Here is a 14,133-nt window from a genome sequence, read left to right on the forward strand (position 1 = left end):
GGTAAGCGTTCTCCAAGGCGGCCTTCACGACACACGCAGAATCACCGAGCAGAGACTGATAGCCAAGTTCCGCACACATGAGGATGGCCTCAACCAGGATCTTGGGTTCATGTCACACTATCTGTAACCCCCACAACTAGCCTGGGCTTGCAAAATCTCACTAACTGTCCTGGCTGGAGACAATACACACCTCTTTAACCTGTGCTTAACCCCCTCTCCACTCGCATTGTCTGCACTTGTAAAGACTTGATTACTTGTTAAGAATCGCATTCCCACCATGACCTTGTAATTGAGTTTGTGTCTATATATGTCCTGTTTGTGAAACAAATCCTGCACTCACCTGATGAAGGGGCAGTGCTCTGAAAGCTCGTGCTATCAAATAAACCTGTTGGATTTTAGCCTGGGGTTGTGAGACTATTTGCTGTGCCCATCCCAGTCCAATGCTGGTAACTCCACATCATGGCAATCCAGAGAGGCAGCAAAGCAGAGACAGAACCCAGGTCCAGTCAGGGAGGAAGGACTCGGTGAAATTCTCTCTCCAATTCCCTCAGTCCATGGAAGCCAATTCAAAATCCTGGAACTCCCTCCCTCTAACAGGACATGGTACTCCAACAGTTCAAGAATGTAGAACAGAACCACCTTCTCAAGGGTAATTAGGACTAAACCCATTTTTGAATTTCATAGAAACCTGACAGTGCAGAAAGAGGTTATCTAGCCCACTGAGTCTGCACCGACCACAATCCCACGCAGGCCTTACCCCCATATCCCTACACATTTACCCGCTAATCCCTCCAACCTACGCATCTCAGGACACTAAGGAGTAATTTTAGCATGGCCAATCAACCTAACTTGCACATCTTTGGAGTGTGGGAGGAAACCGGAGCATCCGGAGGAAACCCACACAGACACGAGGAGAATGTGCAAATGCCGCACAGACAGTGACCCAAGCCGGGAATCGAACCCAGGTCCCTGGAGCTGTGAAGAGCAGTGTTAACCACTGCTACCATGCCGCCCGCTTAAAAGAAAGAAACTTCTGACAGGATCTAAATTTATCGTCCATCTTCTGGTTGTCCTTGATAAGGTGATGGTGATAGGATCCCTACAGTGCAGAAGAAGGCCATTTGGCCCATCGCCTGCATTGACCACAATCCCACCCAGGCCCTATCCCTGTAACTTCACATATATTTATCCCGCCAATCCCCTGACACTAAGGAGCAATTTAGCACGGCCAATCAACCTAACCTGCACATCTTTGGATTTTGGGAGGAAACCGGAGCACCCGGTGGAAACCCACGCGGACACGGCGAGAATGTGCAAACTCCACACAGTCAGTGACCCAAGGCCGGAATCGAACCGGGGTTCCTGGTGCTGTGAGGCGGTAGCAGTGCTAACCACTGTGCCGCCATGCCACCTAATTATGTTCTTGAACTGCTGCAGCCTATGTGGTGTAGGTACACCCTCAGTTAGGAGGGTGTTCTCAGACCTCGACTCAGCCACAGTGAATGACATGTTTGAAAGGATGGTGTGAGAGAACGGTACAGGTGGTAGTGCAATGGGCAAGGCTGTGGGCATTCTCTACATGGGCTGAATGGTCTTTCTAATTTGAACCGTTCTTGTCACTCTGGCACTGTGACAAAACACGTCTTGTTGAGATAGATTTATTTTCAGGAAAGTTAGGAAGGAGAAAGGAATTTGTCAGTTATGTCGCGATGTTTGGTGGAAAGTGGGTGTTTGCGTGCGAGTATAAATACCAGCGTAAACCAATCGGGCCAAATGGCCTGCTTCTCTGCTGTAAATCTCTGTGTAAGTCTACACTTGTTACCCTATTTATCGGGAAGTTAAAACAAAGGCAAAATACTGTGGACGCTGGAATCTAAAACAAAAACAGAAAATGCTGGAAAATCTCGGCAGGCCTGACAGTATCTGGGGGGACAAAATCAAGCCAATGTTTCGAAAAGGATGACCCTCCCTCAGAGCTGATAGGACAGGATCACTATCTTTGATTTTAAGCAGAAAATATTGCATATTTTTTTGAAGATGTGAGCTTCCTATTCCCTATGTCCCTCTGGGGCAGCACGGTGGCACAGCGGTTAGCACTGCTGCCTCACGGCACCAAGGACCTGGGTTCAATTCCAGCCTTGGGTCACTGTCTGTGTGGAGTTTGCACGTTCTCCCTGTGTCTGTGTGGGTTTCCTCCCACAGTCCAAAGACATGTGGGTTAGGTGGATTGGCCATGTTACGTTGCCCCTCAATGTCAGGGGGACTGGCTAGGGTAAAGAGTGAAGGGGTTAGGGCCTGGGTGGGATTGCGGTTAGTACAGACTTGATGGGTCTAATGGCCTCCTTCTGCGTTGTAAGGATTCTATGAATTCATACGCAGTCTATACTTGAGTACCACCCCAATCCAATGATGCTTGATGGCATTTACGGCCAAATTTCAAGATTTTTCTTTCTCTCCTGGTTCAAAGAAAAAGACAAAGAAGTGTTTTTTTTTAATGACCTGAAGATTTTTTTCCGGGATTGTACACGACAATGTCCTGGAGGCTGAGTTTTAACCCCTGGAAACTCCAGGTCAGTGCTGGAGAGTTGGGAACCCACTCTCTTCACTGAGGCTGGAACTGAGCAGGAAAATCGATACACGTTTAAGTTATAAGGAGAGGGTGGACAGATGGAGCGTAGGAGGGATGATCTTATAGAGGTCTATAAAATAATGAGGGGCACAGATCAGCTGGATAGTCAATATCTTTCCCCAAAGGTAGGGGAGTCTAAAACTAGAGGGCGTAGGTTTAAGGTGAGAGGGGAGAGATAGAAAAGTGCCCAGAAGGGCAATTTCTTCAACAGAGGGTGGTGAGTGTCTGGAACAAGCTGCCAGAGGTAGTCATAGAGACGGGTACAATTTTAGCTTTTAAAAAGCGTTTAGACCATTACATGGGTAAGATGGGTGTAAAGGGATATGGGCCAAATGTGGGCAATTGGGACTAGCCTAGGGGTTTTAAAAAACGAGTGGCAGGGACAAGTTGGGCCGAAGGGCCTGTTTCCATGCTGTAAACCTTTATGATTCTATGGCTCTGTGTCAGCAAACTACACCTGGGATTGCGATAGACACAGTAAGAAGTCTCACCACACCAGGTTAAAGTCCAACAGGTTTATTTGATAGTAAACACCACTAGCTTTTGGAACACACTGTTCCTTTGTCAGGTGAGTGGAGAGATCTGTGGAGCATCAACACGTGATAACATACAGACGCTATAATTACCAACTATGATTAAATATGTTCCTGGAGGTTGCATCGCATGACTTGCCCCCATGCTCAAGGTATTAGTCAACCAATGTGTCCATCCTCGCGACGCACTGCCTTCGCCACACCAATTGGAAAGCAGAAAGACTGCTTGCTACCAACTCTCCACTCCCCTGACGAAGGAGCAGTGTTCCAAAACCTTGTGGCGTTTACTATCAAATGAACCTGTTGGACTTTAACCTGGTGTTGTGAGGCTTCTTACTGTGTTTACCCCAGTCCAACGCCGGCACCTCCACATCATGACTGCGATAGACAACAGTTTTGGATTACTTCGCTTCTCTTTCTGTCTCTCTTGCTTTCTCTCTCTCGCTTTTGTTTTTTCTCTCTTTCTTTCTCCCTCTCTCTTGCTTTCTCTCTCTCTTTTGCTTTCTTGCTCTCTCTTGCTTTCTCTCTCTCGCTTTCTCTTTCCCTAACTCTCTAGCTGGAATTCTCCAACCTCAGCTCCAGAGTTGTTCTCATCAATCACCCTCGGACTTACAAAGAACAAAGAACAACACAGCACGGGAAACAGGCCCTTTGGCCCAACGAGCCCGCGCCACCGTCCCACTGTCACGGACTTGTGTGAGAGTCACCAGTGAGATTCCAGCTTTAATTTTCAGATTATGCCACTTGTTCTGGACTTCCTGCAGAAGAGGAAGTGGTTTCTCTGTAGCAGTCCGATTGACTAATTTAATAGTCATTGGGTATTACAGAACTTAATTGGTGCTGAAAAGAGAGCCATGTTGAAGCTTTTCATCTCATACTCATCAGGACAGTTTACAAGATATGAGGGGAAATCTACCGTAGGAAGGGCTAGATGGCCTACTCCTGCTCCTATTTCTTATGTTCTTATGTTCTTATCATATGGGGGATTCAGTGTTGGTAATGCCATTGAATGTCAAAGGGAGATGGTCAGATCCTCTCCTGTTGGAGATGGTCATTGCCTGGCAGTTGTCTGGTGCAAATGTTACTTGCTGCTTAGGATTGAATCTTGTCTAGGTCTTGCTGTGTATGGTTTACTAACTGAGATCTTTAAAGTAGATGGAGATCTGCTCGCATCAAGACTCCATTTACTCATCTATGAATGTTGCAGGAGAAAACATTCTCCCCCTCCCCATCTCTCACTGAAACATGGCAGCGTTGCCATCAATGAGTGGGAAGAGCTTGCTACCAATTGTTCAAAATGGCGACAACTTGGTCCATCAAACTGCGTCACCCTCCGAGTCCCAACGTCAAAATGATGTGGTAGAGCAGCAGCAGAGAGAGAAAGAAAAGGAAGGAAATCCGGATCCCACTACCTCATGGGATGTCCTACTCCACCTGACCAAAGATCTGGAGGTTGGGAATTTTCCAGTTCAATCCCATGAGGACCCACGGCAGAAATTCACGACATGAAGAAAACGTCATCCTCAAATTGAGGGTCAGTCAACAGCAAGGGGTTGGCAATGGCTTAGTGGTATTATCATGAGGCTATTAATCCAGAAATTAGGCTGGGAACCTGGGTTTGAATCCCACCATGGCAGATGAGTTCAATAAAAAATATCTGGAATTAAGAATCTACCCATGATCATTGTCCATTGTTGGAAAAACCATCGGGTTCTGATGTTCTTTGGGGAAGGAAATCTGCCGTCCTTAGCTGGTCTGTCCTACATGTGATCCCAGAGCCGTGATTGACTCCCAGTTGCCCTCATGCAACTAGGGGTGGGCAATAAATGCTGGCCAGCCAGCGATGCCCGTGTCCAAAGAAAGAATAAAAAAGAAACAGTGATCTTCCTGTGGAACAGTGCCTGGAACTGAACACTCGAAATGGGACGGAGCTTTAAATAACTCAAAGCGGCTTCCACTAACTAAGGTGCATCCTTAGTAAGTGTACGCTGGAAGTGCGTTCTGCTTGTGGGCAGACAGCCTGAACTTGGACGCGCCGCAGTCCTCAGCCAGGCCTCAGTCAGGCCCCCTCACATTCCGTGCTGTTTGCCAGGATGACCGTTAGACACCTTGGCAACAGTTGTTGGGTCATTTCCTGATTGCAAACCCTCGGCTTGATTTACTGGAAGGGCCTTGGCTTGCTGCTCGCAAACAGCTGGCCACACTCAGACTGGCAGGAAAGGCTGCCCAGAAACCAGAGTATTTATAAAGATATGAGTCACTGGGAATCGTTTGAAGGAATTATCCCAGAGGGGTTTTGCTGCACATGTACAGGAGTGATAACTGTTGTGTATAAATATTGAATAGTAACCCAATGTGTGTTACAAATCAAGATATACAATTTTGTATGCAGTAGCACGCAGTATATATACACTGTTCTGACAGTGGTATATTATTATAGAATATATACACTGTGGTATGCCCAATAACTATAGAATCCCTCCAGTGCAGAAGGAGGCCTTTTGGTCCATTGATTCTGCACTGACCAAATCCCACCTGGCCCTATTCCCATATATATTTACCCCGCAATTCCCCCTAACGCTAGGGTCAATTTAGCATGGCCAATCTACCTAACTCGCACATCTTTGGACTGGGGGAGGAAACTGGAGCACCATGCAGACACAGGGAGAACGTGCAGACTCTGCTCAGGCAGTGACCCAATGTCGGAATTGAACCCGGGTCCCTGGCGCTGTGAGGCAGCAGTGCTAACCACTGTGCCACCGTGCCACTCCTGTTTTCTACCGAATGACAAGGTCCCTCACCTTTGACAGGGCACCTCATGGTAGACTGGTGTAGAAGGTGAAGTTGTATGTGATTAGAGGTGAGCTGGCAAGGTGGATACAGAACTGGCTCAGTCATAGAAGACAGAGGGTAGCAGTGGAAGGGTGTATTTCTGAATGGAGGGCTGTGACAAGTGGCATTCCTCAGGGATTAGTGCTGGGACCTTTGCTGTTTGTAATATATATAAATAATTTGAAAGAAAATGTAACTGGATTGATCAGTAAGTTTGCAGATGACACAAAGTTTGGTGGATTTGTGGATAGTAATGAGAACCATCAGGGGATACAGCAGGATGTAGATCAGTTGGAGACTTGGGCAGAGAGATGGCAGATGGAGTTTAATCCGGACAAATGTGAGGTAATGCATTTTGGAAGGTCTATTACAGGTAGGAAATATACAGTAAATGGCAGAACCCTTAAGAGTATTGATAGGCAGAGGGATCTGAGTGTACAGGGGCACAGGTCACTGAAAGTGGCAACGTAGGTGGAGAAGGTAGTCAAGAAGGCATCCGGTATGCTTGCCTTCATCGACTGGGGTATTGAGTTTAAAAATTGGCAAGTCATGTTGCAGCTTTATAGAACCTTAGTTAGGTTGCACTTGGAATATAGTGTTCAATTCTGGTCGCCACACTACCAGAAGAATGTGGAGGCTTTGGAGAGGGTACAGAAAAGATTTACCAGGATGTTGCCTGGCATGGAGGGCATTAGCTGTGAGGAGAGGTTGGAGAAACTTGTTTGTTCTCACTGGAACGACAGAGGTTTGAGGGGCGATCTGATAGAAATCTACAAGATTATGAGAGGCATGGACAGGGTGGATAGTCAGAAGCTTTTTCCCAGGGTGGTAGAATCAATTACTAGGGGGCACAGGTTTAAGGTGCGAGGGGCAAGGTTTAAAGGAGATGTCCAAGGGAAGTTTTTTACACAGATGGTGGTGGGTGCCTGGAACTCATTGCCAGGGGCGGTAGTGAAAGCAGATACAATAGTGAGTTTTAAGGGGCCTCTTGACAAATATGTGAATAGGATGGGAATAGAGGGATATGGTCCTCGGAAGGGTAGGGGGTTTTTAGTTCAGTCGGGCAGCTTGGTCAGTGCAGGCTTGGAGGGCTGAAGGGCCTGTTTCTGTGCTGTAATTTTCTTTGTTCTTTAATGATACATGGTGCATATTGTACAATTCCCATGGAAGTATTATACCCATAATGCACAGTATGGTATGTATTTTGTTTCAATCATTCAGTGTCAGACCAACATTTATTGCCCATCCATAATTATCTATTGAGTAGATGGGGGGGAGTCAAGAGGTGAGTTATTCTCCACAGGATTCCCAACCACTGACCTGCTCTTACAGCCACATGAGGCTGGTCCAGTTCAGTTTCTGGTCAATGGTAACACCCAGGACGTTGATAGTGAGGGATTCAGTGATGGTGATGCCATTGAGTGCCAAGCGGAGATGGTTAGATTGTCTCTTGTTGGAGATGGTAATTGTCTGGCAGTTATATGTTACAAGTGTTACTTGCCGCTTAGGATTGAATGTTGTCCAGGTCTTGCTGCATATGGTTTGCTAACTTGAGGCCTTTACAGTAGGTGGACATCAGTGATGGGTAATGCCATTGAATGTTAGTGGGTGATAGTTAGTTTATGTCCTGTCGGAGAGTTCTATGAGGATGCGTCTAGGGCGGTGGATAGAGGAGAGCCGGTGGATGTGGTCTTTCTTGATTTTCAGAAGGCGTTTGACAAGTTACCTCACAAGAGGTTATTGCAGAAGGTAAGGGGGCATGGGGTTGGGGATAGGGTGTTAGCGTGGATAGAGGATTGGCTGTCAAATAGGAGGCAGAGAGTGGGGGTTAATGGGTGCTATTCGGATTGGCGGTTGGTGACTAGTGGAGTGCCCCAGGGGTCGGTGCTGGGGCCTCAGCTATTTACCATTTATATAGATGATCTGGAGGAGGGAACCGAGTGTATGGTGTCGAAATTTGCTGATGACACCAAGATTGGTGGAACGGCAAATTGCGCGGAGGGTGTGGAGAGTCTGCAGAAGGATCTAGATAGGCTGGGCGAATGGGCCAGGAACTGGCAAATGGAATTTAATGTTGGCAAGTGTGAGGTGGTCCACCTTGGTAGGAAGAATGGTAGGAAGGACTATTACCTACGTGGCGAAAAACTGCAGCAGGCGACGATGCAGAGGGACCTCGGGGTCCTTGTGCATGAGTCGCAAAAACCCAGCCTGCAGGTGCAGCAGGTGGTCAGGAAGGCGAATGGGATGCTGGCCTTCATAGCGAGGGGGATTGAATATAAAAGTAGGGAGGTCTTGCTGCAGCTGTATAGGGCATTGGTGAGGCCGCAGCTGGAGTACTGTGTGCAGTTTTGGTTGCCGCACTTCCGCAAGGATATTTTGGCCTTGGAGGGAGTGCAGAGGAGGTTTACTAGGCTGATACCGGAGTTGAGAGGGTTGAGCTATGAGGAGAGGCTGAATAAACTAGGCTTGTACTCGTTGGAGTTTAGAAGAATGAGGGGAGATCTCATTGAGACGTATAAGATGATGAATGGGATGGATAGGATAGAGGTGGAGAGACTCTTCCCGCTCAGAAAGGACAGTAGGACTAGAGGGCACAGCCTCAAGATAAAGGGGGAGCGGTTTAGAACGGAGTTGAGGAGGAACTTCTTCACTCAAAGGGTGGTGAATCTCTGGAATTCTCTGCCCGTTGAAGTGGTGGAGGCTGCCTCGCTAAATATATTTAAGACGCGGGTTGATGGGTTTTTGATAAGCGAGGGGATTAAGGGTTATGGGGAGAGGGCGGGAAAGTGGAACTGAGCAGCGACAGATCAGCCATGATCTTATTGAATGGCGGGGCAGGCTCGAAGGGCTAGATGGCCCACTCCTGCTCCTATTTCTTATTTTCTTATGTCATTGCCTGGTACCTGTGTGGTGCGATATTGCCGTTTGTGAATCCAAGTCTGAATGTTGTCCGCGTCTTACTGCATATGGGCATGAGCTGTTCCTCTGCCTGAGGATCTGGGAATGGTGCTGAATATCGTAATCATTAGTGAATATCCCACGTCTGACCTCATGTTGGAAGGAAGGCCATTGAAGAAGTAGCTGAAGATGGTTGGGTCTAGGACACTACCCTGAGAAACTCCTGCAGTGATGTCCTGGTGCTGAAATCATAGAGCATAGAATCCCTACAGTGCAGAAGGAGGCCATCCGGTCCACCAAGTTTGCACATTCCCACCCAGGCCCAATCCCATAACCCCATATATTTACCCTGCTAATCCCACTGACACATTTGAGCAATTAGGTCAATTTAGCATGGCCAATCAACCTAACCCGCACATCCTTGGACTGTGGGAGGAAATCGGAGCCCCCGGTGGAAACCCACACAGACACGGGGAGAACGTGCAAACTCCACGCAGACAGTGGTCTGAGGCCAGAATTGAACCTGGCGCTGTGAGGCAGCAGTGTTTACCTGCTGCTGCCCTGACCAAACAATTACAAAGGGTTGTGAACGTATCCCAGTCCATCGCACAAACCAACCTCCCATTCATTGATTCCGCCTGCATTTCCTGTTACCTCGGAAAAACTGCCGGATTATCAAGGACCCCATGCACCCTGGACGTTCTCTCTTCCACCTTCTTCCAGCTGGAAAAAGATAGAAAAGTCTGAAATCACGGACCAACTGACTCAAGAACAGCTTCTTTCATCAGACTTTCGAATGGACCTACTTTATATTAAGCTGATCTTTCTCTACACCCTAGCTCTGACTGTAAGACCACATTCTGCACCCTATCCCTTCCTTGTACTCAATGAAGGATATGTTTTATCTGTGCAGTGAGCAAGAAAGAATACTTTTCATTGTATCCCAATACGTGTGGCAACAATAAACCAAATCAAATCAAAACCATCTTCCTTTCTGCCAAGCATGACTCCAACCAGTAGATAGATCTACCCCTGATTCCCATTGCCTCCTGTTTTACTTGGACTTCCTGATGCCATATTGGGACTTGATGTCAACCCACCTCTGAATTCAACCTTTTTGACCATGTTTGGTGTTAAACTTCAATGAAGTCACAAGCCAAGTGGTCGTGGCAATAGACAAATGAAGCATCAGTGAGCAGGCAATTTCTTAATAAGCGCTGCTTGACAGCACTGTTGATGACCCCTGTAGACTGATAGGGCCATAATTGGCTGGGTTGGATTTGTCCCGTGTCTTGTATACAGGACACAGTTGGGCCATTTTCCATATCGCTGGGAAGATGCCAGCAGCTGGACGGGAACAATACGGCGAGGGGAGCGGCAAGTTCTGGAGTATTGCTGGAATAAGGACAAAGAACAATGAAAATTACAGCACAGGAACAGGCCCTTCGGCCCCTCCAAGCCTGCACCACTGTGCTGCCCGACTGAACTAAAACCCCCTGCCCTTCCGGGGACCCTATCCCTCTATTCCCATCCTATTAGTGTACTTGTCAAGACGCCCCTTAAAAGTCACTACTGTAATTTTTTTTTTTGATTCATTCACGGGACGTGGGCCTCGCTGGCTAGACCAGCATTTGTTGCCCATCCCTAGTTGGCCTTGAGAAGGTGGCGGTGAGCTGCCTTCTTGAATCGCTGCGGTCCACGTGCTGTGGGTTGACCCACAGTGTCGTTAGGGAGGGAATTACAGGATTTTGACCCAACGACTGCGAGTATATAAGAACATAAGAACATAAGAAATAGGAGCAGGAGTAGGCCATCTAGCCCTTCGAGCCTGCCCCGCCATTCAATAAGATCATGGCTGATCTGTCGTGGCTCAGTTCCACTTTCCCGCCCTCTCCCCATAACCCTTAATCCCCTCTCTTATCAAAAACCCATCAACCCGCTTCTTAAAAATATTTAGCGAGGCAGCCTCCACCACTTCAACGGGCAGAGAATTCCAGAGATTCACCACCCTTTGAGTGAAGAAGTTCCTCCTCAACTCCGTTCTAAACCGCCTCCCCTTTATCTTGAGGCTGTGCCCCCTAGTCCTACTTCTTTTTTGAGCGGGAAGAGTCTCTCCACCTCTATCCTATCCTTCCCATTCATCATCTTATACGTCTCAATGAGATCTCCCCTCATTCTTCTGAACTCTAACGAGTACAAGCCTAGTTTATTCAGCCTCTCCTCATAGCTCAATCCCCTCAACTCCGGTATCAGCCTAGTAAACCTCCTCTGCACTCCCTCCAGGGCCAAAATATCCTTGCGCAGGTGCGGCGCCCAAAACTGCACACAGTACTCCAGCTGCGGCCTCACCAATGCCCTATACAGAGTAAACTTTGTTTCCATTGGAAAAAAGGTAGAAAAGTCTGAAATCTCGTATCAACTGACTCAAGAACAGCTTCTTTCATCAGGCTTTTGAATGGACTACTTTATATTAGCTGATCTTTCTCTACACCCTAGCTCTGACTGTAAGACTACGTTCTGCACCCTATCCCTTCCTTGTACTCTATGAAGGATATGTTCCGTCTGTACAGTGAGCAAGAAAGAATGCTTTTCACTGTATCCCAATATGTGTGGCAATAATAAATCTAATCAAATCAAAACTATCTTCCTTTTTGCCAGGTATGACTCCAAATCCTTGAATGCTGAGTAATTCCTCCGCTGGAGATTACACTGGGTTGAAAACAGGAAATGCTGGAAACACTCGACCGATCGGACAGCATCTGTGGAGAGGGAAAGAGAGTTAATGGGGGGATTCTCCGACCTCACCGTGCCGTTCTTAGGTCATGCTGGAGAATGGTGTGCCAGCCTAAATCCTGTTTCGCATCCTGCGGTTTTTGATTCCCGGAGCCTCTGCCTAATGTGTGAACCGGTTCCTGCCCAGAGAGGGAGTGAGGCCAATTAGTGGATGTAAAGTCGCATCGACATTTGCGTGGCTTGATCAAATCCCAAAGTATGGAATTCACCAGTCGTCGGTGACAGTGTGATACCAACAAGAATCACAACTGGTCTCCGCTCACGGAGACCTGGCACAATGGCCACGCCATGGGGCGTGGGTGGGCACAGGGGCCACTGAAGCCCCCAGGTGGTCGGGGGCATGGTCAGGCGGGGCACATCGGGCAGTGCCCACCTGGCAGGGCCCAAATGGCACACTGAGTGGACAGCCCAGTAGTGGCAATTTGGGTACTGCCAGTGTGTTGGAGCAGTGCCGAGGGGGTGGGGCATGAGTGGGGGCCATGACAGAGAGGCTATACGGTGGGGGGTGGCCTGATGGGTGGGACCATGAAGGGAGGGGTTGCAAAGGCGGTCTTGATGGGGGTGCATGCTGGGAATTGGGCCGGGGGACCCACTGGGAAGAATCCAAAGCCCCAGTGGCGGCGATTTGTGTTAGGGAGAGGGTGATGGAACGTACTGCCATGAGTGAGGTGTACTGATGTGGGGGGAGTTGTCTCCCAGTGCATTGTGAGTTCGGGGCACCCTGTGCAACAGTACCCAAACCTTCTGGAGCCAGGCTCACTGACATATTTCAGCCCCAATCCTCCTATTACTGGGGCTGGACTCCCAGTGCCAGGGACCCAGGTTCGATTCCCAGCTTGGGTTACTGTCTGCGTGGATTCTCCCCGTGTCTGCATGGGTTGCCTCCAGGTGCTCCGGTTCCCTCCCAGAGTCTGAAAGATGTGCTGGTTCGGTGCATTGGCCACGCTGAATTCTCCCTCAGTATATCCGAGCAGGCACCGGAGTGTGGCGACTAGGGGATTTTCACAATAACTTCATTGCAGCGTTAATATAAGCCTTACTTGTGACACTAATAAATAAATTTTACCTTTACTTTAACCCCCCAAGAAGGTGACTGATTGTGGGTGGACTGGGGTGCGGGGAGCGCCAGAGAGACCTTGCCGATCACTCCATTATCCTCACCATTAATGGCGATTAGAAATCTTTTGGGAGAATTCTGGCAATGCTTCCGATGATAGAACAAAGAACAAAGAACAACACAGCATGGGAAACAGGCCCTTCGGCCCAACGAGCCCGCGCCGCCATCTTAACAATGTGTTTTTCCTACTCCACCCTTGACCCATGTCTATGCTTTTGGGAGCCCCATTGGAAACCAAAAATTCTTTTCCCATCCCCAAACAAATTAACTTAACCACCACCACCCCCCCCACCCCACCCCACCCCCAATGACCAGAGGATGTGCCGCAGACCTGAAACATTGGCTAGAATTTTACAACCTCGCTCTGACAAGGCTTGAAAAATCCTGCCGGGACCATTGGAGAATTCCGTTCTGCGAGCTTCCTCGGAGCGGGCAAAGTGGGAAAGTTCCAGCCATTAACTCTGTTTCTCTCTCCTCGGGTGCTGCCCGAAGGTCTGAGCTTTTCCAGCCATTTCTCTTCTTATTTCTGATCATTATTACATTGCTGTTTGGAGGGACTTGCTGCTCACAGATCAGTCGCCGTGCTTCCGGCATTCACACGCTGGGACGGGGCCTTGGGACGTCCCATCGTGATGATGGGGCTGATTTGACCGGCATCTTCTTGAAAAGCAGCGCCTGTGGGTTATGAAGATAGGGGTAACTGTTGGGGGTGTGAGGGAATTCTTCCCAAACTGGAGATTTATTCTGCGCTGTTCTTCAATTCACAGGTTCCTGGGAGAGGTACGAACCACCCTGAGAGATGTATTCAGTTCCCCGAGTCTGACGGCCAAGTACAATCTCGCCTTGCTGGACACCAAGAAACAGGACACAGGGGTAAGAGAGAAAGCATTTCAATTCATATCGCTGTCACTCAGTAACCCCTCTCCCCCCAGCACCCTGTGTTACTGACTGTATCTCTACTGATGTTAATCCAGCTCCCTCACACTGTCACTCAGTAACCCCTCTCCCCCCAGCACCCTGTGTTACTGACTGTATCTCTACTGATGTTAATCCAGCTCCCTCACACTGTCACTCAGTAACCCCTCTCCCCCAGCACCCTGTGTTACTGACTGTATCTCTACTGATGTTAATCCAGCTCCCTCACACTGTCACTCAGTAACCCCTCTCCCCCAGCACCCTGTGTTACTGACTGTATCTCTACTGATGTTAATCCAGCTCCCTCACACTCTCACTCAGTAACCCCTCTCCCCCCAGCACCCTGTGTTACTGACTGTATCTCTACTGATGTTAATCCAGCTCCCTCACACTCTCACTCAGTAACCCCTCTCCCC

The 14,133-nt window shown here is 48.5% G+C and overlaps 1 protein-coding gene across 5 annotated transcripts in view; it reads left to right on the forward strand.

Moving 5' to 3' along the window:
- The window catches only part of dysf (dysferlin, limb girdle muscular dystrophy 2B (autosomal recessive)), a 284,564-nt gene that overhangs the window by 52,079 nt on the left and 218,352 nt on the right, over window positions 1–14,133 (forward strand). For all 5 annotated transcript variants that reach the window (XM_080191726.1, XM_080191963.1, XM_080191788.1 and 2 more), the window contains exon 4: window positions 13,570–13,675. In XM_080191726.1, coding sequence (XP_080047852.1) covers window positions 13,570–13,675 — 106 coding nt within the window. The remainder of the gene's footprint in view (window positions 1–13,569; window positions 13,676–14,133) is intronic.

Source organism: Carcharhinus amblyrhynchos, chromosome 1 (genome assembly GCF_965287045.1).
Source record: "Carcharhinus amblyrhynchos chromosome 1, sCarAmb.v2.hapA, whole genome shotgun sequence".
NCBI classification, from domain to species: Eukaryota; Metazoa; Chordata; class Chondrichthyes; order Carcharhiniformes; family Carcharhinidae; genus Carcharhinus; species Carcharhinus amblyrhynchos.